At 39.3% G+C, this 25,092-nt stretch overlaps 2 protein-coding genes across 50 annotated transcripts in view; one reads left to right on the forward strand and one right to left on the reverse strand.

Moving 5' to 3' along the window:
* The window catches only part of NCOR1 (nuclear receptor corepressor 1), a 189,410-nt gene extending 184,206 nt beyond the window's left edge, over positions 1–5,204 (forward strand). For all 47 annotated transcript variants that reach the window (XM_015118697.3, XM_077970423.1, XM_015118702.3 and 44 more), the window contains 2 exons: positions 1,557–1,736; positions 4,117–5,204. In XM_015118697.3, coding sequence (XP_014974183.3) covers positions 1,557–1,736; positions 4,117–4,304 — 368 coding nt within the window. In that variant the 3' untranslated portion in view covers positions 4,305–5,204. The remainder of the gene's footprint in view (positions 1–1,556; positions 1,737–4,116) is intronic.
* A 2,943-nt stretch (positions 5,205–8,147) lies between these two features.
* TTC19 (tetratricopeptide repeat domain 19) overlaps positions 8,148–25,092 on the reverse strand; it is a 30,695-nt gene continuing 13,750 nt past the window's right edge. For 2 of the 3 annotated variants that reach the window (XM_015118719.3, XM_028836053.2), the window contains exons 8-10: positions 11,719–11,873; positions 10,216–10,378; positions 8,148–9,541 (exon numbers count right to left, since the gene is read on the reverse strand). In XM_015118719.3, the coding sequence (XP_014974205.2) occupies positions 9,408–9,541; positions 10,216–10,378; positions 11,719–11,873 (452 nt within the window). In that variant the 3' untranslated portion in view covers positions 8,148–9,407. Of the gene's footprint in view, positions 9,818–10,215; positions 10,379–11,718; positions 11,874–25,092 lie in introns of all 3 variants that reach the window. The other variant, XM_077970453.1, reaches the window with a different exon arrangement.

Here is a 25,092-nt window from a genome sequence, read left to right on the forward strand (position 1 = left end):
ACAGCCTTCTACTGGAAGAGTCCAAAACGTCAAAATACAGGCTGACTCTCTTGTTAGGGGCTAATGCAGGTGGTGACTTGAAGTTGAAGCCAGCGCTCCTTTACCGTTCTGAAAATCCTAGGGCACTTAAGAATTATGCTCGGTCTCCTCACCTGTGCTCTAGAAACGGAACAAAGCCTAGATGACAGCATGTATTTACAGAATGGCTTGCTGATTATTTTAAGCCCACTGTTCAGAACCTACTGCTTAGAAAAAAAAAATGGTTTTCAATACTGCTCATTAACAATCCACTTAGTCACCCAAGAGCTCTGATGGAAAGGTTCAAGGAGATGAATGTTGTTTTTACGCCTAACACAACATCCATTCTGCAGCCCATGGATCAAAGAGTAATTTCTACTTTCAAGTCTTATTATTTAAGAAATACATTTCATAAGGCAATAGCTGCCACAGTGATTCCTCTGATGGATCTGAGCAAAGCAAACTGAAAACCTTCTGAAAAGGATTCACCATTTTAGATGCTATTAAAGACATTTGTAATTCATGGGAGGAGTTAAGAGTATCAACATTAAGAGGAGTTTGGAAAAAGATGATTCCAACTCCCATGGATAACTTGGGAGGGTGTCAGTGGAGGGAGTCACTGCAGGTGTAGTAGAAATAGCAAGAGAGGCTGGGTATGATGGCTCATGCCTGTACTCCCAGCACTTTGGGGTGGCTGAGGCAGTAGAATCACTTGAACTCAGGAGTTTGAGACCAACCTGGGCAACATAGTGAGACCCCATCTCTGCAAAAATTTTAAACAGTAGCCGGGTGTGGTGGTATGCACCTGCAGTCCCAGCTACTTCTGTCTGAGGTGGGAGGATTGCTTGAGCCCAAGAAGTTGAGGCTTTAGTGAGCTGGTAAGCCGTGATTGCACCACTGCAGTGCAGCATGGGCAGCAGAGGTGAGACCCTGCCTTAAAAAAAAAAAGAAAAAAAAGAAATAACAAGAGAACTAGAACTAGTAGTGGAGCCTGAAGATGTAACTGAATTGCTGCAATCTCATCATCAAACTTGAAATGGATGAGTTGCTTCTTAGGGATAAGCAAAGAAAGTGGTTTCTCGAGATTGAATCTTCCTCTGAAGATGCTGTGAACATTGTTGAAATGACAACAAAGGATTTAGAATACTACATTACATAAACCAGTTAATAAAGCAGGGTTTGAGGGATCAACTCCAATTTTGAAAGTTCTACTGTGGCTAAAATGCAATCATTGCATGTTACAAATAAATATTTCATGAAAGGAAAATAAATTGCCACAGCCACCCCAGCCTTCGGCAGCCACCATGCAGGTTTAGTCAGCAGCCATCAACATGGAGGCAAGACCATCCACCAGCAAAATAATTGTGACTTACTGAACCCTCAGTATCTCTGAGGTATGCCTGCAGTGTTTTATTTCATTGAGTACCAGGATCTGGATTCTCTGTGTTCCCATTATGCTTTTTTCATTTAGCACTATATAATCATTAGCATTTTGAGAACTTAATATATTAATACTTTAACTTGAATTTCACTTTTAGGAGGAGTTTGCAAACCAAAGCTGATCAGCAAGTCAAACAGCAGGAAATCTAAATCTCCTATCCCTGGGCAAGGCTACTTAGGAACCGAACGGCCCTCTTCAGTCTCCTCTGTACATTCAGAAGGGGATTACCATAGGCAGACGCCAGGGTGGGCCTGGGAAGACAGGCCCTCTTCAACAGGTAAGAAGCCTGCTTTAACTTAGAAAATGAGACAAAGCAGTAATATCAATGTCTTGGTTATTAGTTCTTCAAAATTCAGCAACTCTTCTAATTTGGAAACCTGTATTCCCATTTCTGTATCATTAGTAGGTTCCACTTCCCAGAATAGAAATATTTTTTTGAGGGGTCTTGCTCTGTCGCCCAGGCTGGAATGCAATGGTATGATCATGGCTCACTGCAGCCTCGACCTCTGAAGCTCAGGTGATCCTCTAGCTGGGACTAGAGGTGTGCACAACCATACCTGGCTAATTTTTCCTTTTTTTAACATTTTTTGTAGGGACAAGGTCTCACTGTGTTGCCCAGGTTGGTCTCGAACTCCTGAACTCATTCCTCCTGCTTTGGCCTCCCAAAGCATATTACAGGCATCAACCAATGCACACGCCCAGAATATGCACATATAACCTGAAACATTTTTAGAATGCAAAGCCTGATTACCATAAACAAAGGAAGAGCTATGAAAAAATAATCTCAACCATTCTCCTCACTTCTGTATTACACTGGTAATGAACATTTGCAAAGCAAATAAGGTGGTTTTAGTTACTTTGAGAACTGTACCTGAATGTACCCATGCCACTTCTAAGAGAACTTAACTTTCTCTAAGATACCAATATGAAGGGTAAATACTAAGAAATCAAAATTAGAAATGAGAAGACTAGTTTAAAAAGCCATCATCTGGCCAGGCGCGGTGGCTCACGCCTGTCATCCCAGCATTTTGGAAGGCTGAGGCGGGCGGATCACTTGAGGTCAGGAGTTTGAGACCAGCCTGGCCAACATGGTGAAACGCCATCTCTACTAAAAATACAAAAATAAGCCGGGTGCAGTGGCACGTGTCTGTAATCTCAGGTACTCAGGTGCCTGAGGTGGGAGAATCGCTTGAACCTGGGAGGTGGAGACTGCAGTGAGCTGAGCTTGCGCCGCTGCACTCCATCCTGGGCAACAAAATGAGACTCCATCTTAACAAAAACAAAAAAAGCCGTCATGTCTCTGTACATTCACTACATTTACACAAACTGATGAAAAACAATACTCCAAGACACTCATTATTTCCTATTTTGTGCCTATTTGTAAACTTAAAAAAAGTATATAATAACTATGATCATGGTAGCTTTAAAAAGTAACAGACTTTTAAAATAAAACTGGGATATTATGAATTTTAGAGTCTCAGAGAATTCTAAGCCATCTTTTCCTTAGGATTAAATACAAATATGTCACTGAAAAAAATCTGAAATGTGCCCTTCCCCTTAAGATATATATAAATTATATCAGCCTTTTGCATTATAAAACTCATGCCACATGACATGCAAAGTGGTTGTGTTTGAGTTTGAAAGCTTACAGCCTAGACCAGTGGTTGCGGCTTCTCAAATCTCTCTTAGGGAAGAATTAATTAGACCATACATGAGATTTATTATTTGATGAAATGGTTATGTTTTATGTTTTTGGTTTTTTTTTTGAGACGGAGTTTCACTCTTGTTGCCCAGGCTGGAGTGCAATGGTGCTATCTTGGCTCACTGCAACCTCCACCTCCTGGTTTCAAGCGATTCTCCTGCCTCACCCTCCCAACTAGCTGGGATTACAGGCATGCGCCATCACGTCCAGCTAATTTTGTAAGACGGGGTTTCTCCATGTTGGTCAGGCTAGTCTCGAACTCCCGATCTCAGGTGATCCACCCGCCTTGGCCTCCCAGAGTGCTAGGATTACAGGCGTGAGCCACTGCACCTGGCCTGTTTTTGCATTTTCTTAAGCTGTAGGAGGCTTTCTGGGGACAATTAAACATCTAGAAACTGATGAAGGGTAGCAGTGTTCATTAATTACCTCATTTCTCAATCTTGTATACTTTAAAATCTGCCCAGTGAGATTCAGCAGATGACATGCATCCTGCTGCCCCTCAGTGTGCAGATGTTCCTGGGTACTTGTCTGTTGTTGTCTGAGAACTGTACTCTTGGATTTCTCTTGAAGAGTTAAGAAAGCTCCTGGTATAACCTGACTCTGTTTCAATTAGAGCTTAATACTCAATAGTTCAACTTGGATTCTCCATGGAAACACCTGATAGTTATAGACTTAACTAAAAATCTAGCCTGGGCTTTCTCTTCTGGGCTCAACAGCCCTCAGTCATATGCTACTCATGTTACTCTTCTTTTTTGGATCCACACTGACTGCTACATATCATTGGCTAGGATTTAAGTGGTGAGACTTTGGCCCTTCCGTGTTGTATTCATTTTGCTTTCATGGTGTCACATGACCATTTTAGAACAATCCTATTCTACTCCATCCTACAAAAGTTGGATTGGATGAAGTAGCAGTTATGCTCATGACAATGAAAACCTAATTTTTCTTTTGTCAGGCTCAACTCAGTTTCCTTATAACCCTCTGACTATGCGGATGCTCAGCAGTACTCCACCAACACCGATTGCATGTGCTCCCTCTGCTGTGAACCAAGCAGCTCCTCACCAACAGAACAGGATCTGGGAGCGAGAGCCTGCCCCGCTGCTCTCAGCACAGTACGAGACCCTGTCGGATAGTGACGACTGAACGGCACAAAGTGAGGGGAACAGGGTGCAGGAGAGGGATCTCTAGTTTTTGGTGGTTTAATTTTTAGTAGCAGGTCAAAAACCTGCCCTCCTATGACTTATTCCCTGAGACTTTTCAGGAGAGCCAGCCCACAGATGATGAAGAAATGATGGAAATTCATTTGGAGAGTCAAATGGGAAAAAACCATACAAAAAACTGCCTTTGATACAGGCAATTCAGTGGACTATAATAATAGTGGAGGGTTGAGATGTAGAGTTTTTAAAAAATGGACAGTTCCTGTTCTTACATCTGTTTGTAAAGAAAACCATAATGTCTTTAAATCACTCTTCTGTAAATAGATGACCTTTTTGCAGTGTATATCCCCTTGCTGTAGTATCTGGTGTACTTATGTTCAAATCAGCGCATCAACTTTGGGGGTGATTTTTAAAAATCTTTTTGTCTATCTTTTTAACCCTAGCCTTCTAAACAACCTCATACAGCCCAGTTACATAATGTTGGCTGTCACGGGCATTGTACTTTTATCTGATTTTGTTTCCTCTAAATTCAGCTTTCCAGTGATGTTTAAAATCTTGTGAAAATGTTTAGATTTTTAACACAGACCCTGTCATAAAATCTGTACGTTAGGGTCAAAAGGTAGAAGTAACAAATTCTGCCATATTGTAAATTTCCAGTGCAGGCTTTAATTTTTTTTTTTTTTTTTTTTCATTAGTAGCACTGAAAAAATATTACTGCATGGGTATGTTCTAGTTCAGTTTATAAAGTTTTAAAGGCTTATTTGAGGCATACCTCACTGTTATGCACACTGGTAATTTAACCATGCCCCTAAGTATTCCTTTTCTCCTGCATTTGATGCAGCCCAACAAAGCTTTTGTTTTGAAATAAATTTGACTACCCTGTCCATAGCTACAGTAGATTATTTGTGGGTTTAAGGCTCCTGGTGTCTCAGGTTCCAAAGGAAAAGCTTATATATTTTTCCCTTAGTTTGATATATATGATTGGTTGGGTTAAAAGATAATGATCTGTGTAGTATTTAGACGTGCTTTGTGCTGTATCCTGAAAAACTCATGGTGAACACAGTCCTTTTCCCTATCACTATGGACCAGCACTTACTCTCACTTTGCTTCCTTGGGATAATAGTTTACTGTTAAATGTTTTCATTTCACAGATTCTCAAGGTGCAAATAATTTAAAAGACTGAATTCTAAACTAATTATGGTACTAGAGGGCCAGTTGTATCTTTCATTAAGAATTGCTTGCTGAATTTTTAAGTTTTTTTCATACAATTTATCATAGCATTTAATTATCTTTCCATAACATATAGATACTAAGTTTTGGGAGAATGCCACTGGTAACTGGAAAGGGGAGAAATAGATCTCTCAAGATGATAAAAATTAGTACTTTACAGACTTTCAAGTAGACCTAAACTTTTAAACAAAAGTACTCAAGGCTTTTAAGGAAGCAGCTCTGTGATTAGCTACTGACCAAGACCCTCCTATCACTAGTGTCTAATCCCTATGTTACAGATGAAGACACAGGTTTAGTACTTTGCCCATACAGTTAAATGAGTGACAGAGATAGGCCATAAGCCCACATTTGTCTCCAGTCAAAGCTTTCACACTCCTGTCCCTGTTCCACTTCTGTATACCTGAGGTCCCCAACACAAACTTTAGATCAGGCTTAGTGGTCAGCGTTCCTAGTACTTGGAAAGTTGGTATATTTACAATAGATATATGTAAATACATAAAAATTTCAAAATGAATGAAAAACAGTGACTAAATGTTCCACTTCACAGTTTTCTGCTGAATTTTTCTTTCCAGGTACTGGTAATATTTTAGAATTTGTTAATAATTTATATTGCCAACCTACCATAAAAGAGATTATGATGGTATTTTTCTATGACCCTGAGGGTCTTAAGCTATTCTGAGTCAGAATACAGTTGACCCTTGAACAACACGGGTTTGAACTGTGTGGGTCCACTTATACACGGATTTTCTTCCACCTCTGCCACCCAAGATAGCAAGACCAACCCCTCCTCATCCTCAGCCTACTCAACATGAAGATGACGAGGATGAAGACCTTCATGATGATCCACTTCCACTTAATGAATAGTAAATATATTTTCTCTTCCTTATAATCTTAATAACATTTTCTCTTCTCTAGCTTACTTTATTGTAAGAATACAGTATATAATACATATACAAAATATGTGTCAATCGACTATGTTATCCGTAAGACTTCTGGTCAACAGTAGGCTATGAGTAGTTAAGTTTTGGAGGAGTCAAAGTTAGATGTGGATTTTTTACTACTTAGGAGGTCTATGCCCCTAACTCCTGCATTATTTGAAGGTCAACTGTATAGTGTCTGAGAACATGTCAGATCAGAGCCTAACTTGTTACTCTTGCAGTTCCACTTGAGGACCCGAAGGTGAGCTGCTGTGAACCACTCACTCCATCCTCATCATAATGAATGTGCGTATTACTTTATTTACCATCACCTGGAGAAGAAATCTCAGAATGAGAGTTAAAATCTAGTAACAGTTCTTGGTTCAAAATAAATGAAAGGACAGAATTCTCACACGGCTTACCTATGGAGGTTCACCTTATCATGATTTAAGTGGTAAGCACAGCACAGAGCAGCACTGACAACTTACTGAGGTTCACCGCAAACCAAGGCGTGATACTCTTTGTAGACTTAGATTTCACTGTTCTGACACTATATCCTTACACATGATTTTTTAGCACCCAGAACTAAATTAAGGTCTTCCTAATACTCTTCATAGAAGTATTCTGACAGCCAATTTTCCAGTGCATGTTTATGATTGGAAATTGCATAATGTTTTAATTTTGGTACACTGAGTGATTCTATTTTAAAAATATCTATGCCCTGAAAACTCCAGTGACCACTGGACAGTTCAAAAAATTTAATTACATGATTTTAACCAATTCACTTTTGAATTTAGAACAATCAGTAAAGGAGATCAGTCCTCCTTTTGCTGCAGTACTTTATTTTACAACAGTGCAAATGAACTGTAATGAGAACACCCACATGAGGAGACTGTCCTGAAAACTCCTAGTGTTTCCAACAACCAGACCACTGAGTCACTGTGGATGATTTAAAATTAATAAATAAATAAAACTTGGAATGAAAAACCTTTCAGTAACCCCTGCAGTTGTGAAAAGGTAAAAACATTCTCAATGCAAAAAGGTGAGTGGTTGATATTAATTTTTTTAAGAAATCACCATATGGCCGGGCGCGGTGGCTCAAGCCTGTAATCCCAGCACTTTGGGAGGCCGAGACGGGCGGATCACGAGGTCAGGAGATCGAGACCATCCTGGCTAACACGGTGAAACCCCGTCTCTACTAAAAAATACAAAAAACTAGCCGGGCGAGGTGGCAGGCGCCTGTAGTCCCAGCTACTCGGGAGGCTGAGGCAGGAGAATGGCGTAAACCCGGGAGGCGGAGCTTGCAGTGAGCCGAGATCGCGCCACTGCACTCCAGCCTGGGTGACAGAGCCAGACTCCGTCTCAAAAAAAAAAAAAAAAAAGAAAAAAAAAAAAGAAATCACCATATGTTAATACTGGTTTCTACTGAAACTCAATCTGATTTATACTGTATCTTATCTCTCTGAGCTAGACTTGATAAATGGCATTAGCTGGATGGTAAATTGAGATTAGAGAGAAAATAGGAAGAAATTTACATCTGCAACATACAAAACTCTAGTTTTAGTCTAATCCCTGAGGATTTGGACCTCAAGGTTTCCGGTGTTTTTATTCTTCAGGAAGTTTTTTTTTTTTTTTTTTTTTTTTTTGTGAGAAATGCAAAGATTACTGGGATACATACAATCTTGTTGTATAGTCTCATTTATTATGAAAAGATTCTTCCAGTATGTACATACGAACCAAAAATATCAGTTTATCAGTCCCACTCACATCCCACCCCCACAGGCATACCAACAGGGTCCTTCATGGTACCTAGAAAAACTGTCTTTTTCCTTAGGTAAATGGCTAAAAATGTACCATACAACTGCTGCGGTAAACGCATCCACCTATGTATCTTTACATACTTTGAGGCAGTGTGGCAAAGCTCTTCCAGCACAGCAGTCTATTCATTCAAAGTCATCTAACCAAATACCTTCTCCCACAGCTAAGAAAGAATCCCAGTGTTTCCCTAGTTTAGAGATGAAGATACTGAAGTTGCAAAAGCAAAAAGGCTAGGACTAAGATCCAGGTCAGTAGTTCAACTATAGCAGCAGTACACATCAGAATTACGAAGAGTTTTAAAATATACCTGTAGGGGCCTATTCTGACTCAGAACAGCCTGGGCTGTGTGTCCTTAAAGAGTACTTGAGATGACTCAGTTGTGTGACTAAGGCTGCAAAGGAAGTAGAGCGTTCAGATAACGTAGACAAAAGGTTACATCATTCTTCCTAGCCCATCCCCACTTTTAGTTTTATATAACCAGATACATATGGTTCACTTTTATTTAAATTCAAATGGGTGCTATACTGTCATGTGCCTAATCCCCACTTTAAAACTTCATACTGGATGCTGGTAGCAAACTAAGATATTTTCCTTTTTTATGCATTAAATTCCATACTGTGCTTCATGAAACAGATTATAAGAAGAACAGTTCACCATAATCCCCCTTTGCCATGAAGAAGGTAATTCTGGTTAGTTTGCCAGGTATTGATAAAGTACGAGAAGAGAGGGCAGCATATCAGGAGACCAAAAACTTATAGTAGAAATGCCAGGCTGAATCACCACACCCACAGCCCACAGGAACGCCAGCCCATAATAATCTATAGTTCTACTTAGACCAGCAGGGACAGCACCAAGTCACGTGTTACAACTGAAAGCATCACTTGACAGCAGTCCTGAAAGATCATAATCAGTTGGGAATGAAAGTCATTTTTCCTTTAAAATACAAAAATGGCAGTGTATACAACTCCCCCTTCACTAAGGCTAAATTGAGGAAACCTGAATATCAAAAACGACAGATTTAAGCCATTGATTTGGGTGCCACAGAGACAGGAATGACAGCTATTCTTCCGCATTGCTAGACATTATTCTCCCTACACAAAAATGGATTTAGAGCTTGACAGAATTTAAGTCAAAGGTCTACTTTTCTTTGACAGCTCAGCCAACTCTTCCCTGATGTGTTGTACAGAAATTTCATCTTTTTTCAGCTTTGCTTGCTTCAGTGCTTCCTGGTAGATCTCTTTTGCTTGTGTATATCGTTCTAAAATAACCCAGAGAGAAGGGACAGTAAGAAGAAAGTGTATGTTTCCCAGGTGATTCTGAAGAGACAGCACTAAATGTGGATATAGGGCTAATTTACTGTGTGCTTATGAAGTGACAGGCTGGTGCTGCCTCATTTCATCCACATCTGACAGGCTGGAACTCCACTAAATGCTGGGGGATTCTTTACAGTCCTTTCCAGTATATCTTGAGGCCTTTGATGAGCCAAAGATTTCATGAATGGTGGTATGTGTAATACACCTGTCATCCCAGGTTTCTGAAAATGATAGGTATAGTGTGCTGACACTAAGAAATGTCTGTCAAACTGATACTTCCTGTCATACAAGCTTCACCAGCACTCTGTGAGAAACACAATGTAACTGAACACATTTAGAAATCCGTAAAGCACTACTGACGTGTAAGGTACTATCATTGCAAGGTTTTCTGCAGCTTGATGGGGTTTGACAGGCTACTGCAGGTCTGCAGAAGTTATGTGAATTGAGCACAACAGTACTTCAACCTAATTAATACCTTCTTTCTCTGCCATTCAACCAGCCTTTTAATTTACATGTTTCTTTGTTGGCCCTTGCCCTCCCTACATACCATTTCACAAATTATCAATCCAGTGACATCCCTCCCTTAAAGGAAGTCAGTTAAGTTTCCATTGCTACCTACCTCTGTGCATCAAAACTGCAGCTAGATTACTGAGTACCATGTGTAGCTCAGGATGATTTATCTGTCTTGCCAGATCTGATGCCCTTTGCATATAAATATAGGCCTCATCAAAGCGGCCCTGTGCATCCAGGGTAGTAGCCAGGTCACTCATCAGCACAATGGTCTATATGGAAAAGAAAAAAGTAGTTTCTTTAAAAACATGCCTGCACAGAACTTTAATGTGGAGTGCATCCAACTCTGAATACATAAGATTTCATCTTTCCTAGCATTCCACAAAAGATGAGGGATACCAGCCTTTAACAAATTTGTGGGCATTTGGTAATCACATTGTACAGTGGAGAATGTTAGTTCGACCTTCTGGGAAATACAAATCTGGAAATTAGGAAACAGTACATATTAATCCAACTAATTACCCAATTAGAAACACCAAATGAAAAACAACAGCAAGATGCTATACATATGATCTCATTTAAGGCTGAGCAACTTTGAGAAGCCAGCCTCGTATGGTTTGATTGCCTCTAGAACCCCCCTGTATTATGTTGTTCCTGCTGATAACCCTGAGGCTCATCAAAAACAAGAAACATACCATCTATTTTAGGAAGATGCCCAGTAAGTTTTTTTTAATTTGGCTACTGTAACAGGTACACTGGAGTATGGAACCTACTTCCCCACTGATGCCATGCTTTAAGCCCCCTGACCCTAGTACTTGGAGATCTGAATTCTGTGCTTGCTTGTTTATTATTCCTCACTCTATTAAGGGACTCTTCATAATAAGTCATAAATCCCTTTCATGGAGATAATTCATAGCTCAACCCCCCTTTTCTTCCAAAACATATTACTCACCCTGCCCATGTACCCCAGCCTTGGGACACATTCAGTTAAAATAGTTATGTCTTATATTGGGGGTAGCGAGCATTCACAGACAAAGCAATGCACTCCTTACATCTAAGAACTTATTTGGATGGAGGGGAGACCCAAAGAGATGATTTCGATTGAATGTGTTTAGTGTTCTAACACAGAGCTTTACACGTTACACTTAAATTCTATAATATGCCAATGGTTTAAAAGTGTTTTTAATGTGGTCCCTTGTTCCTTCCCTCACCTCCTGCCATTTTAACCGTGGGGTAAGGGAGGCAAGGATATCTGTGTATTAAACTGTTCCCCATAAGCTTCTACTGGGGGTATCTACAGACCTCACTCAAATACTGTGCTGTGTCCATTGAAGCCTGACCAGTCCTGCCTTGTAGAAAGGTTGCTCTGTTGTGCAAACCGTGGATCACGCGAAAAGTTCTGGGCAGACCTAGTAACTGATAACTAGTCCCAAATCCTTTCTGAAACAAGTAGTTGGGGTGAGGGTGCTGGTGGTAAGAAAATAAGTAGACTGGGGAGAAAGGAGGATCTAAGACCATCTGCTGATCCTGTTACCAATGAGTGTGACATTTCACACCCTTCAATTTTGAAACCTTTGTTTTATATTCCCTCTTCTGTGTTTTCCTCCCTTACCTGTGGGTGTCTTTCTCCTTGTATTTCTTCAGAAATCTGCAGAGCTTTTTCATACATCCTTTGTGCCTGTGATGGCTGCTTGGAGAACAGAAGGTAGCGAGCACAGGCGTCTAAGCACATGCCCAAGAGGAGGTGGGTATTGGCTTTCTCTTCCACTAAGAAGAAAAGAGGAATCAGCAATCTACCCAAATTGTTGTTACCAGGACCCACAAATATGTCAGCAGAATGGGACCCACATGTCACTTAGGGGACAAAGTAGGTGGATTAACATCCAGTTAAACGACCTATTCCAAACTAGCTGGAATCATGGAACTTCACCCCACATTTTAAGTAGATTAAGAGTCCACATATTAATTAAAATGTGGAATGTTATTTTTAGTTTGAAACAAATAATATTCAGCAGAAACAAATGAAGATAAACTCAAAGAAGAATGAGTTAACAACAAAAAGTCAAGGCCAATGAAAAATCTGTAAGGTATAAGAAAAACAATGCAGGAAGAAGACAGAGAACACTCAGAATCCTGAAGTGCAAAGTCACAAGCCGAATTTAAAGAATTCAAGGTAAAAGCCAGGCATAGTGGCTCACACCTGTAATCCCAGCACTCTGGGAGGCCAAGGTGGGTGGATCACAAGGTCAGGAGATGGAGACCATCCTGGCTAACATGGTAAAACCCCATCTCTACTAAAAATACAAAAAAAAAATTTAGCTGGGCGTGGTGGCAGGTGCCTGCAGTCCCAGCTACTCAGGAGGCTGAGGCAGGAAAATGGCGTGAACCCAGGAGGCAGAGCTTGCAGTGAGCCGAGATCACACCGCTGCACTCCAGTGTGGGTGACAAGAGCGAGACTCTGTCTCAAAAAAAAAAAAAAAAAAAAAAAAATTCAAGGTAAAATTGAAACAAGCTAAGAAGAAGAATAAAGCTTACAATGACATAGCACCTCTCAACACATTCAAGAATTGACTATACGATGTCTGAAAAAGAACAAGTTTAAAATACCTAATGCCACATAAGAAGAATTGGAGACACAGATCATAACAGTAACCTGTATCAACCTGGGTAAGACTTCTAAAAGATGATACAAATAACGCAGAAGTGTTCATAAGCAAGATTATATGGAAATTCTGCAAACAACTCAGCAGGAGGTAAATGTTCACATAATAAAAGACTAGAAAAAGAGGTTACCTTAGATAATCTTAGGTAACAAATTAGTAGACACCCAACTGAGTATATTCAGTTGGGTTTATTTGCCAGCAAAGCTGTCGTTCATACCAAACCCTTTCCCTTCCATGTCTTCAGTTTTCAGAAATCTACAATTGGCATACAGAGTTTAAGGAAGACTATGTTACTAAAATGAGACTTTTCGTTAATACCTTCCCATTTAGAAAAAAAGTGCAGCTTCCTTCTATCGCTTACCTAATTTTACATAAATATGCTCTTTAAGGCTGGAGCAAATCTGATTTTCAATGTGAAAATAAACTATTAAAAGTGTTCTTGGAGTTATTTCTAAACAGAACACCAGAATCGTCTGAATCATCTATTTCGGAAAAATCGGATTCATCAAATGAATCTTCAACCAACCACTGTTCAAGAATGATGTTAACATCACGCGTAAGCATGCTATGTTTTCTAGGATTTGACATTTTCAGCGATCAAGAATTACTGTATTTTGTAAATGGAAATACCACTACTAAAAACAGAATGCTATAAATAGAATGATATCTTGTTCCCAAAGTTGATATACTAGAGCAATGTGAAAATGATAAAAGCAAGATATTTTGTGGCAACAATTTAAAAAGATGTTCAGTGGTATAACTAAAGTACAAGAATAAAGTGACAAACAATTCTAGCGGAAAATTGTTACCCTTGTTATCACTGAGTAGTGGAGTGGAAGCAAAAGCAGTAAAGCTTTTTAGAGAAAACAGTGAGGTACAATTTAGCTATAATATTTTAAAAGTACATGCACATTCTGACTACAATAAAAATGGAAACACTTTTTTGAAAAGCAACCTTTTCTAAAAATAAATGTACTATTACTGAACTTTTAGAAAACATAAAACCTTTAGCAACTGCCAAGAGAAAATTTCAAAGTTCCCCCAGAGTTCCTTTGCTAGTAATTTACTTAAACACAGTTCTTCGAAACATTAAAATAAAAATTGCTAAAAGTTAGGCAAGAAAAAAATCAAGTACTTTAATAACAACTGAGAAATATATTGGAATCATTTATATAGAGCCCCCAAAGGATCATTTGAAACTGAGGCATATTTACTTCTTCAAACATAAATGATTCTCTTTCATAAATAACTTCTGATCACAGAAAAAGATACTCTACTATACTCAGTCCATGAGGTAAATAGGATTCACTATAGAATTTTTTACTCAAAATATTACCAAATGGAATAATAATCAGATGTATTAAGGAGATGACCAAACAGCATTTATTCCAGGAATAAAAGAATGGCTCAGTATATCAAACTAGGTTTATATAAATATAGACTAAAGGGAATTTGATAAAGTACTGGGGCAATTATATGCATTTATAACAATAGCAAAAGAGCATCTCTAATTTAGGGAAACTTGAGCATAGGCCTCTTAACTCTCCCCTACCCCCTCACCATCAACAGCAATATAGGAAAGTCTACAAGGGTCTTTGAAACTAGAGATATTTATGGACCAAATTCCAAGAATATCCTGAAATTTCTGCTAAACTAAATCACTTGTTAATCAACTGATTAGCACTTCCTAATTAGTGTTAATGGTTTTAGTAGAGGGAATAAAGGAGAATCTAACAACGCTATTGATGAAACTCATCTGCTTCAAACACCTAGAAATCTTAGATAAACTGTAACACACATCCTTTCCATGCAGAGCTGAGCTCCCAAGAGAAGGAAATCCCAAGTGCCAGAAATTAGGAGTAAGCTAAAACCCAAAGTGGAGAGTCTGTGAGTTGACACAGCAAAAGCCTGGTTTTTGTTGTAGCTTGAGCGTTTCTGTAATCCAGGAATTCAAGCTGTTGATGTGTACTAAACAGAACTAGATCCGAAGCCAATGCATAAAACCAGGATTACCATTAGGACCACAACCCCAGGAAAAGAATGTATGTGAAAAGAATTGCACCACTCCAACCTACACCTCCCCTAACCCCCTGACCACAGGCACAGGGAGACAACAAGGAGCTCTGAATGGCCAAGTCTGGAATCTAGATGAGAAAAATGACTACCCTGTAAATTTGATGTCTAAATTTATAACATCCACTTCGGCCAGGAGCTGAGTGCCTGGAAGACACAAAACTATTCTGGAATCTCACTGTATAGCTAAAACCTTGCTGAAGATGAATGTATAATCCAAATAAATGAGAATCAGCAGACAGTAAGAAAGCAGGCCTCATCCCCCAAAATTTTATAAAATCAGACAACTCCAGTAGTTCTTACTTCCAGTAAGTCAAGCATACGCCACCTGAGTCTTGTACCTGTAATTGCCCTTTGCCTGTAATTTTCTTCCCTCACAAATAGCCACTTGCCTATTCTCTCCCATTCACCAGGTTTCATACTAACAAGGCCTTCCCGAACCCCTCTATAAGACAGCATACTTCCCCAATGTATTCCTGCTATACATATTCCTTCATAAATATCTACATAGCACTCTGGACACACCAACTTACTGGATAGTGCTTACTATGCGTCTTTCCCCCACCAGAAATGTAGCTCCATGAGGCAGTGACTTTTTTGTTTTTTCTTTTTTGAGACGAAGTCTCACTCTGTCGCCCAGGCTGGAGTGCAGTGGCACAATCTCCGCTCACTGCGACCTCCGCCTCCCTGGTTCAGGTGATTCTTCTGCCTCAGCCTCCCGAGTAGCTGGGACTACAGGTGCACCACCACGCCCAGCTAATTTTTTTTTTTTTGTATTTGTAGTAGAGACGGGATTTCACAATATTGGCCAGGCTAGTCTTGAACTCTTGACCTCTTGATCCGCCTGTCTCAGCCACCCAAAGTGCTGGGATTACAGGCGTGAGCCACTGCACCCAGCCAACTGTGTTTTATTTATATCTGTATCTCAGAACCTAGCAGCATATCTAGCATGTAATGGGCATTCAGTATTTCTGACTGAATTGTTGAATGAATGAACAAATAGAAGGATTTACAAAAGGGCTAGGCATGGTGGCTCACACCCACAAGCCTGTACTTTGGGAGGCCGAGGCAGGAGGACCACTTCAGCCCAGGAGGTCGAGACCAGCCTGGGCAACATAGCAAAACCTCATCTCTACCCTCCCCAACCCCCCCAAAAAATATATACATTCCCCAAAAAATACATATATATAAGTCAGACATGGTGGCACGTGCCTGTAGTCCTTATTCTTCTGGAGGCTGAGGTGGGAGGATCACTTGGTATCAGGAGTTTAAAGTTGCAGTGAGCTGTGATCATGTCACTGCACTCACTCCAGCCTGGCCAAAGGAAGACCTTGTCTCTTGTGGGGGAAAAAAAATAAGGTACTGAATTAAATAGGGAGAAATTATAATGAAACTAAACATTAGTTATAATTACAGATTTAAACATTAGCACCCCACGAATTTATGAAAACCCAATATAGAGATGTCATTACAAATCAAGATATAACAAGCACAAACTATGAAGATAAATATCGATTCTGTTAATATCCAAAGTTTTAATCTATGTCAAATGCCCTAATGTGAAAAGACAAGCTACAAAGAGATAAGTAACCTACAAAAATATAAAATGATCGAATACATAAGGAACTCTTACAGATTGTTAAAAGACAACCCCTCAAAAAAATAGGCAAAGGATATGAATAATTTTCAGAGCACATAATCTAATAGCCAATAAATACAGTAATCAGAAACATAGTGAAGCCACAATGAAATTCCTTTTCAAACCCTGCAGATTATCAAAAATATCTGATGATAACAAAGATATACAGAGAGCATCACGAACACTAATATATTGCTAGTCAAAATGTAAACTGGTAAAACCACTTTCATCAGCAATTTGGTTTTTGTTGTTTTTGAGACAGAGTCTTGCTCTGTTGCCCAGGCTGGAGTGCAGTGGCATGATCTCAGCTTATTACAACCTCTACCTTCCCGGGTTTAAGCGATTCTTGTACCTCAGCCTTCCAAGTAGTTGGGATTACAGGTGGCCACCACCACGCCTGGCTTTTTTTTTTTTAAGTAGAGATGGAGTTTCACCTTATTGGCCAGGCTGGTCTCCAACTCCTGACCTCAAGTGATCTGCCCATCTCAGCATCCCAAAGTGCTGGGATTACACTACACCCAGCCTGATAAGCAATTTGGTATATGCACCCCGGCAACTCCACTTTTATGTACATATTCCAGGGACTATCTTGCAGGTGTGTACAAAGATGCAGGTCCAAGAATGTTCAGTGAAGTATGACTTTTAATAGCAAAACATATAGAATGACCCAACAGGTCCATCAATAGAACTGTGGGGTATATTTCGGTGTTTTAGACATGAAGTCCTTGCCCATGCCTATGTCCTGAATGGTAGTGCCTAGGTTTTCTTCTAGGGTTTTTATGGTTTTAGGTCTAACATTTAAGTCTTAAATCCATCTTGAATTAATTTTTGTATAAGGTGTAAGGAAGGGATCCAGTTTCAGCTTTCTACATATGGCTAGCCAGTTTTCCAGCACCATTTATTAAATAGGGAATCCTTTCACCATTTCTTGTTTTTGTCAGGTTTGTCAAAGATCAGATGGTTATAGATGTGTAGTATTATTTCTGAGGTTTCTGCTCTGTTCCATTGGTCTATATCTCTGTTTTTGTACCAGTACTATGCTGTTTTGGTTACTGTAGCCTTGTAGTACAGTTTGAAGTCAGGTAGTGTGATGCCTCCAGCTTTGTTCTTTTTGCTTAGGATTGTCTTGGCAATGCGGGCTCTTTTTTCGGTTCCAATTCTGTGAAGAAAGTCATTGGTAGCTTGATGGCGATGGGCATTGAATCTAAATTACCTTGGGCAGTATGGCTATTTCCACAATATTGATTCTTCCTATCCATGAGCATGGAATGTTCTTCCATTTGTTTGTGTCCTCTTTTATTTCGTTGAGCAAGTGATTTGTAGTTCTCCTTGAAGAGGTCCTTCACATCCCTTGTAAGTTGGATTCCTAGGTATTTTATTCTCTTTGAAGCAATTGTGAATGGGAGTTCACTCATGATTTGGCTCTCTGTCTGTTATTGGTGTATAAGAATGCTTGTGATTTTTGCACATTGATTTTGTATCCTGAGACTTTGCTGAAGTTGCTTATCAGCTTAAGGAGATTTGGGGCTGAGACCAAAAGCAATGGCAACAAAAGCCAAAATTGACAAATGGGATCTAATTAAACTAAAGAGCTTCTGCACAGCAAAAGAAACTACCATCAGAGTGAACAGGCAACCTACAGAATGGGAGAAAATTTTTGCAATCTACTCATCTGACAAAGGGTGAATATCCAGAATCTACAAAGAATTCAAACAAATTTACAAGAAAAAAACAAATAACCCCATCAAAAAGTGGGCGAAGGATATGAACAGACACTTCTCAAAAGAAGACATTTATGCAGCCAACAGACACATGAAAAAATGCTCATCATCACTGGCCATCAGAGAAATGCAAATCAAAACCACAATGAGATACCATCTCACACCAGTTAGAATGGCGATCATTAAAAAGTCACAAAACAACAGGTGCTGGAGAGGATGTGGAGAAATACGAATACTTTTACACTGCTGGTGGGACTATAAACTAGTTCAACCATTGTGGAAGACAGTGTGGCGATTCCTCAAGGATCTAGAAGTAGAAATACCATTTGACCCAGCCATCCCATTACTGGGTATATACCCAAAGGATTATAAATCATGCTGCTATAAAGACACATGCACACGTATGTTTACTGCAGCACTATTCACAATAGCAAAGACTTGGAACCAACCCAAATGTCCATCAATGACAGACTAGATTAAGAAAATGTGGCACATATACACCATGGAATACTATGCAGCAATAAAAAAGGATGAGTTCATGTCTTTTGTAGGGACATGGATGAAGCTGGAAACCATCATTCTGAGCAAACTATGGCAAGTACAAAAAACCAAACATCGCATGTTCTCACTCAGAGGTGGGAATTGAACAATGAGAACACTTGGACACAGGAAGGGGAACATCATACACCGGGGCCTGTCGTGGGGTGAGGGGAGGAGGGAGGGATAGCAATAGGAGATACACCTAATGTAAATGACGAGTTAATGGGTGCAGCACACCAACAAGGCACTTACTGACATATGTAACAAACCTGCACGTTGTGCACGTCTGTCCTATGATTTAAAGTATTAAAAAAAAAAAAAAGAACTGGTATATTTCTACAATGGACTACTATACCATGGTTGTAGTGAGGGAATCACACAGGGCCACCTTTAGCTTGTGTCTACACTTGTGAGAACAGAAAAAAGATTCACCTTACCCCTCACCCCAGCAGATTAATTAGAGGAAGTCACTCTTTAAAGACAGATGCAACCCAGCAGACATGCAGTTTGGCAAGCAAACAGGGCCTCTGTGCTAAGAAAACGGCTTTAAATATCAGCCCAATAAATCTCATTAACATAATATTGAGTGACAAAAGCAAACTACAAAAACAATTGTACAGTATGATACCATTCATATTAAGTTTAAAAACATATTAGCCCTATGGTATATTGTTTGTTTTGGAGACGGAGTCTTCACTCTGTCACCCAGGCTGGAGTGCAGTGGCGCGATCTCAGCTCACTGTAACCTCTGCCTCTCAGGTTCAAGCAATTCTCCTGCCTCAGCCTCCCGAGTAGGGGGGAATACAGGCGCCCGCCACCATGCTGGGCTAATTTTTGTATTTTTAGTAGAGACAAGGTTCCGCCATGTTGGCCAGGCTGGTCTCGAACTCCTGACTTCAGATGATCCACCTGTCTTGGCCTCCCAAAGGGCTGGGATTACAGGTGTGAGCCACTGTACCCAGCAATATATTGTTTATTGATATATACAAGTGCAATAAGTAGGCAAACAAAACCAAATTGAGGATAGCAGCTACCCCTAGGCAGGGAGGGGTATACAGGGGTTTAAATATCAAAAAAAAAAAAAAAAAAAAAAAAAATCTAAAGCAAATATGGTAAAACATTGAAATTTGGCCAAGGCTGAAAGTATACAGATATTTGGTAAGTCCTGAAAACTTTACTTTTGTTTGAAATCTATTTTAAAAAAATACATCAGAGCGCAGCCAGGCGTGATGCCTCATGCCCATAATGCCAGCATTTGGGGAGGTCAGGGCAAGCAGACTGCTTTAACTCAGAAGTTCAAGACCAGCCTGGGCAAGATGGTGAAACTCTGCCTCTACGAAAAATCCAGAAATTAGCCAGGCATGGTGGCATGCGCATGCAGTCTCAGCTACTTGGGAGGCTGAGGTAGGAGGATCAGGTGAGCCTGGGAGGTTGAGGCTGCAGTGTGCCATGACTGCACCACTGCACTCCAGCCTGGGCGACACAGTGAGACCCTATCTCAAAAAACAAAAAACAAATCAGAAGAAAAGCACAGAACTGACTTTCCTTAATCATAAATCGGTCATGTGGAATATCAACTGAAGAAACTCCCAAAATATAGATGAGAAAACTGATGGAAGAGGGGATAATGTGAAGGATAGAGAAGAGAGAGGTCAACATACAGGTAAAGGACATTCCAGAGTAAAAGGCGGCCGGGCACGGTGGCTCAAGCCTGTAATCCCAGCACTTTGGGAGGCCAAGACGGGCGGATCACGAGGTCAGGAGATCGAGACCATCCTGGCTAACACGGTGAAACCCCGTCTCTACTAAAAAAATACAAAAAACTAGCCAGGTGTGGTGGCGGGCGCCTGTAGTCCCAGCTACTGGGGAGGCTGAGGCAGGAGAATGACGTAACTCGGGAGGCGGAGCTTGCAGTGAGCTGAGATCCGGCCACTGCACTCCAGCCTGGGCGACAGAGCGAGACTCCGTCTCAAAAAAAAAAAAAAAAAAGGCAGAGTAAAAGGCCAGAGCATGTGGGACAGAAGCATTGAGCCAGGATAGACTACAGAAGCTCCAGAGAACTGGATGCTAAAAATGAAGGTTCACCAGGGATTAAACAAGCTTCACAAACAGACAACTCCCTAACCTTATGCTGATGTAACTTCTGAGTCCAGCAGAGCATCTGAGCAGGAGAAAATAGACTACTTAAAAAACAAGGCAAATATGCAGGCTTCAGAATTCTCCTCTGCAATAAATTCCACTAAGTCTAAAATTCCAGATCACAGAGAAAAAACAAGTGAGGAAAAGGGAAAGGTAGGATAATGTTAAAATGTACTCATCTCATTTTAGAGAAGAAACTGAAAACAATTTTTTTTCCTCTGAGTCAACTATGTCTTTAAGAAATGTTTAGGTTACTCCTTATAGAACTGAAAATCATATATACATATACCTTCCCTACAAAATACAAATATAGGTCAGTGAGGGAAAAATTCCTATAAAAATTCCTATTAAAAAAATTCCTATAAAATTTTGTTAATTCCTATTAACAAAAATGCAATAATTAGACCAATTATCCCTTTCAATACCAATTTGTTTTTTGTTTTGTTTTGTTTGAGACGGAATTTCACTCTTCTTAACCAGGCTGGAGTGCGATGGCGCAATCTCGGCTCACTGCAACCTCCACCTCCCAGGTTCATGTGATTCTCCTGCCTCAGCCTCCCGAGTAGCTGAAATTATAGGTGCCCACCACCACACCCAGCTAATATTTTGTATTTTTAGTAGAGACGGGGTTTCACTATGTTGGCCAGGCTGGTCTTGAACTCCTGACCTCAGGTAATGCACCTGCCTCAGCCTCCCAAAGTGCTGTGATTACAGGTGTGAGCCACTGCATCCAGCCTCAATACTAATTTTTAAAAGGTTTTCAGATTCTGTATCAGAAGACAGTGATACTCAGGTTTAAAAAAAAAATCCAACCATAGCTTTCTACAAAAGATACACTGAAAAATGACTCAGAAAAATTTAAGGGTTAAGATATAGTAGATAATATAAAACTAGAATTTGTAACAAATACCTTAAATAGGGAAAAAGGAATCATTTTCCTGATGAAGGGACAATTCATAACAAAGATAGATATATATATATCTGAGACTGTCTAAACAGCACAGAAACATGTATAAAGAAAGAAGATTTTTAAAAAGTTATCAGCCAGGCATGGTGGCTCATGCCTGTAATCCCAGCACTCGGAGGCTAAGGCAGGTGGACCACCTGAGGTCAGGAGTTCGAGACCAGCCTGGACAACATGGTGAAACCTGATCTCAACTAAAAATACAAAAATTAGCCGTATCCAATGGCACATGCCTGTACTCCCGCTACTCGGGAGGCTGAGGCACGAGAATCGCTTGAACCCGGGAGGTGGAAGTTGCAGTGAGCCGAGATTGCGCCACCGCACTCCAGCCTGGGTGACAGAGCAAGACTCCGTCTCAAAGAAAAAAAAAAAAATTAGAACAACTTGACAAAATCAGTAAGGACACAAAAGACTTGAATAACACTATAAACCAACTAGACCTAACATTCATTCATAGAAAACTCCATTCAACAGAATACACATACTTCTCAAATGCACATGCAACATTCTCCAGGATAAGCCATATGTGAGGCCATACAACAAGTCTCAATAAATAAAATCATGCACAGTTGTTCTCTGAACACAATGGAATGAAACTGGATTCAACAGAAGAAAATTTGAGAAATTCACTATATGTGGAAATTAATCTATATACTCCGAAATATCCAAAGGGTCAAAGAAGAAATCCAAAAAAAAATTGGAAAATACTTGAGACACATGAAAATATACCTTACCAAAATTAATGAGATGCAGCTAAAGCTTATAGTTATAAATGGCAATTATGTTAGAAGCAAAACCTTAAATCAGTAACCTCATCTCCTGCCTGAGAGACCAGAAAAAAGGGAACAAAATAAACCCAAAGCAAACAGGAGAGATGCAATAAAGACAGAGAAGAAATAAGTGAAATAGAAAATAGAAAAACAATAAAATTAATGAAACCAGAAGATGGCTTTTTGAATGAATCAACAAAATTAACAAAAACCAAGGAGAAACTATAAATACAATAGCCAGGAAGGTCCTTCATAAATTGAGAGTAGTAAAATATAGGTGCCAAATCATATAATAAATAAGATTAGTAAATATATCACATTCCACACACTCTTATATAACAGTGCCTAATGAGTACCGGTCATAGTCCTGGAGCATTTCATTCTCATAACTCTTACGAGGTAAGTTCTATTATTATTTTCATTTTATTGATAAGGGAAGCTGAGAATAGAGAAGTTAAATAACTTGTCCACTGCTAGTAAGTGGTAGAACCAGAATCTGAACTCAGGCTCCAGACTTTAAGCACTCATGAAACCAAATATTACGTCATCAAAAATAACTTTCTAGAAATGTTTTATTTAAAATGTAAAAATAAAAAGTTTCAAGGAAAGGAGGAGGAAAGAATCAATGGGAAACATCTTTTTACTAATTTAAAAAGAAATCCACAAAATTAGGAACTAGAAAAGGAAGATGATATCAGATATGTTAAGAGTAGTGTAAAATATGCTTTAAAAATATAATTCCTTAAAGTTTCTTCTGGAAATTAGTAAGTTATAAAATTTGTTCACCCATACGTTCATTTATTCAATAGATATTAATGCTTATCATGTATTAGCACTGTCCTATATTGAAATTAAGAAAATGGAAGAAATACATGAGTAATCAAGAAGGAAGAAAAAATCTGTCAGAGAATTAACTCAGGAGTTCTGGTCCATCTGGCATGATAGACTCTACAACTTTCAAGGAACAGACCATTCCAATGCAATATCATACACTTATTTCAGAATAGAAAATAAAGCATCCCAATTCATTTTATCACATTAATACAATCCTGCAATAACAAATAATACAAATACAATAGTACAAACAATACAATAAGAAATTTACTGTGGATCTCATAAGAAACACAAAAGTTACATATCAGCATTAAATATTATCCAGCACTACACAGGTACTAAGCAATTAACCTACAGGCAAGCCTGGTCTGCTCTAGATATATAATAGTAATAAATCTAGTCACATAGTTTGGAACCAAATTGGATATAAGACTAAGTTGCCTATTACTACTATTTCTTGATGGTACGCCAATGAACTAATTTTATAAAGGGTAGGGAAAGGAGACAGTAGTATAACTCTCTGGAAGGAAACAATTACAGCTTGAGTATTCCTTATCTGAAATGTTTAGGACCAAAAGTGTTTCAAATTTCAGATTTTTTGAGTTTGGAATATTTGCTTTGGATACTGCCAGCATCCCAAAACCAAAAACCCAAATCCAAATGCTCCAATGAGTACTTTCTTTGTACATCATGTTGGCACTCAGAAAGCTTCAGTTTTGGGGGATGCTCCACCTGTACCATCATTTCTGGAATGTATGATTATAAATATGGAATTAGCGTGAATATCAACTGAAAAGCAAAGAGTTCAGTCAAGGAGTCAGTTAGAATCAAATTTAATAAATAGCTGCCATTTATATGAAGAAAACTATAATATAAGCAGGAGCTATAGAATGTTCCTCAGTGAGACGGCTCACTATTACAAAGATTTTCCTTTGCTAGCAGAGCAGCTGGTTTGTCCCAGTATCCGTTCTTTTCTCACATGACTCACATCCTCAGGAAAAGATACTGATGAGTTTTAGCCAATCATGATAATCCATTTTTCTTCCCAAGGACTGGGTTAGAAATGGCATGTAACCCAATTCTAACCAATAAGAAGTAAGGATAAATCTACTTGGAGACTTCTAGGAAAGATTACCTTGATCCTATGAGAAACATCAAAGAAGTCTCCTTTTCCTCTGGACACTGTCATTTCTGGATGAGATTCCTGGGAATTGCTAGTTTCACGTTTCAACCACCAGGGGAGCATGGGAAAAAAATACATGAGTGAGGATGGAAAGAGCCTGTTCCGTCACGATTTTAATGAATCACATTATCAACTAACTCAACAGCCTGCTCCCTGTCACTGAACTGCCAGTTACTTGACATAAATGTCCTTACTGTTAAACCTAATTTAGCTGAAATTTCTGCTCTTTGCAGTCAAAGATATGCTAACTTATTCAGATGGCAATCTCCTCAGACTAATTTGTAAATATAATGCAAATCTGATAATTCAGTTTCAAGGCACTTTAGGAACTTGAAAAAAATGATTCTAAAATTCATGTGAAAACAGTGAAATGTGGGAAGGAATTCTGCAAAGGAAGCATGTGTCAACTGTCCTACCATATAACTAAATATATAATTCAAACAATGTATACTGTTATAAA

This window comes from Macaca mulatta, chromosome 16 (genome assembly GCF_049350105.2).
Source record: "Macaca mulatta isolate MMU2019108-1 chromosome 16, T2T-MMU8v2.0, whole genome shotgun sequence".
NCBI classification, from domain to species: Eukaryota; Metazoa; Chordata; class Mammalia; order Primates; family Cercopithecidae; genus Macaca; species Macaca mulatta.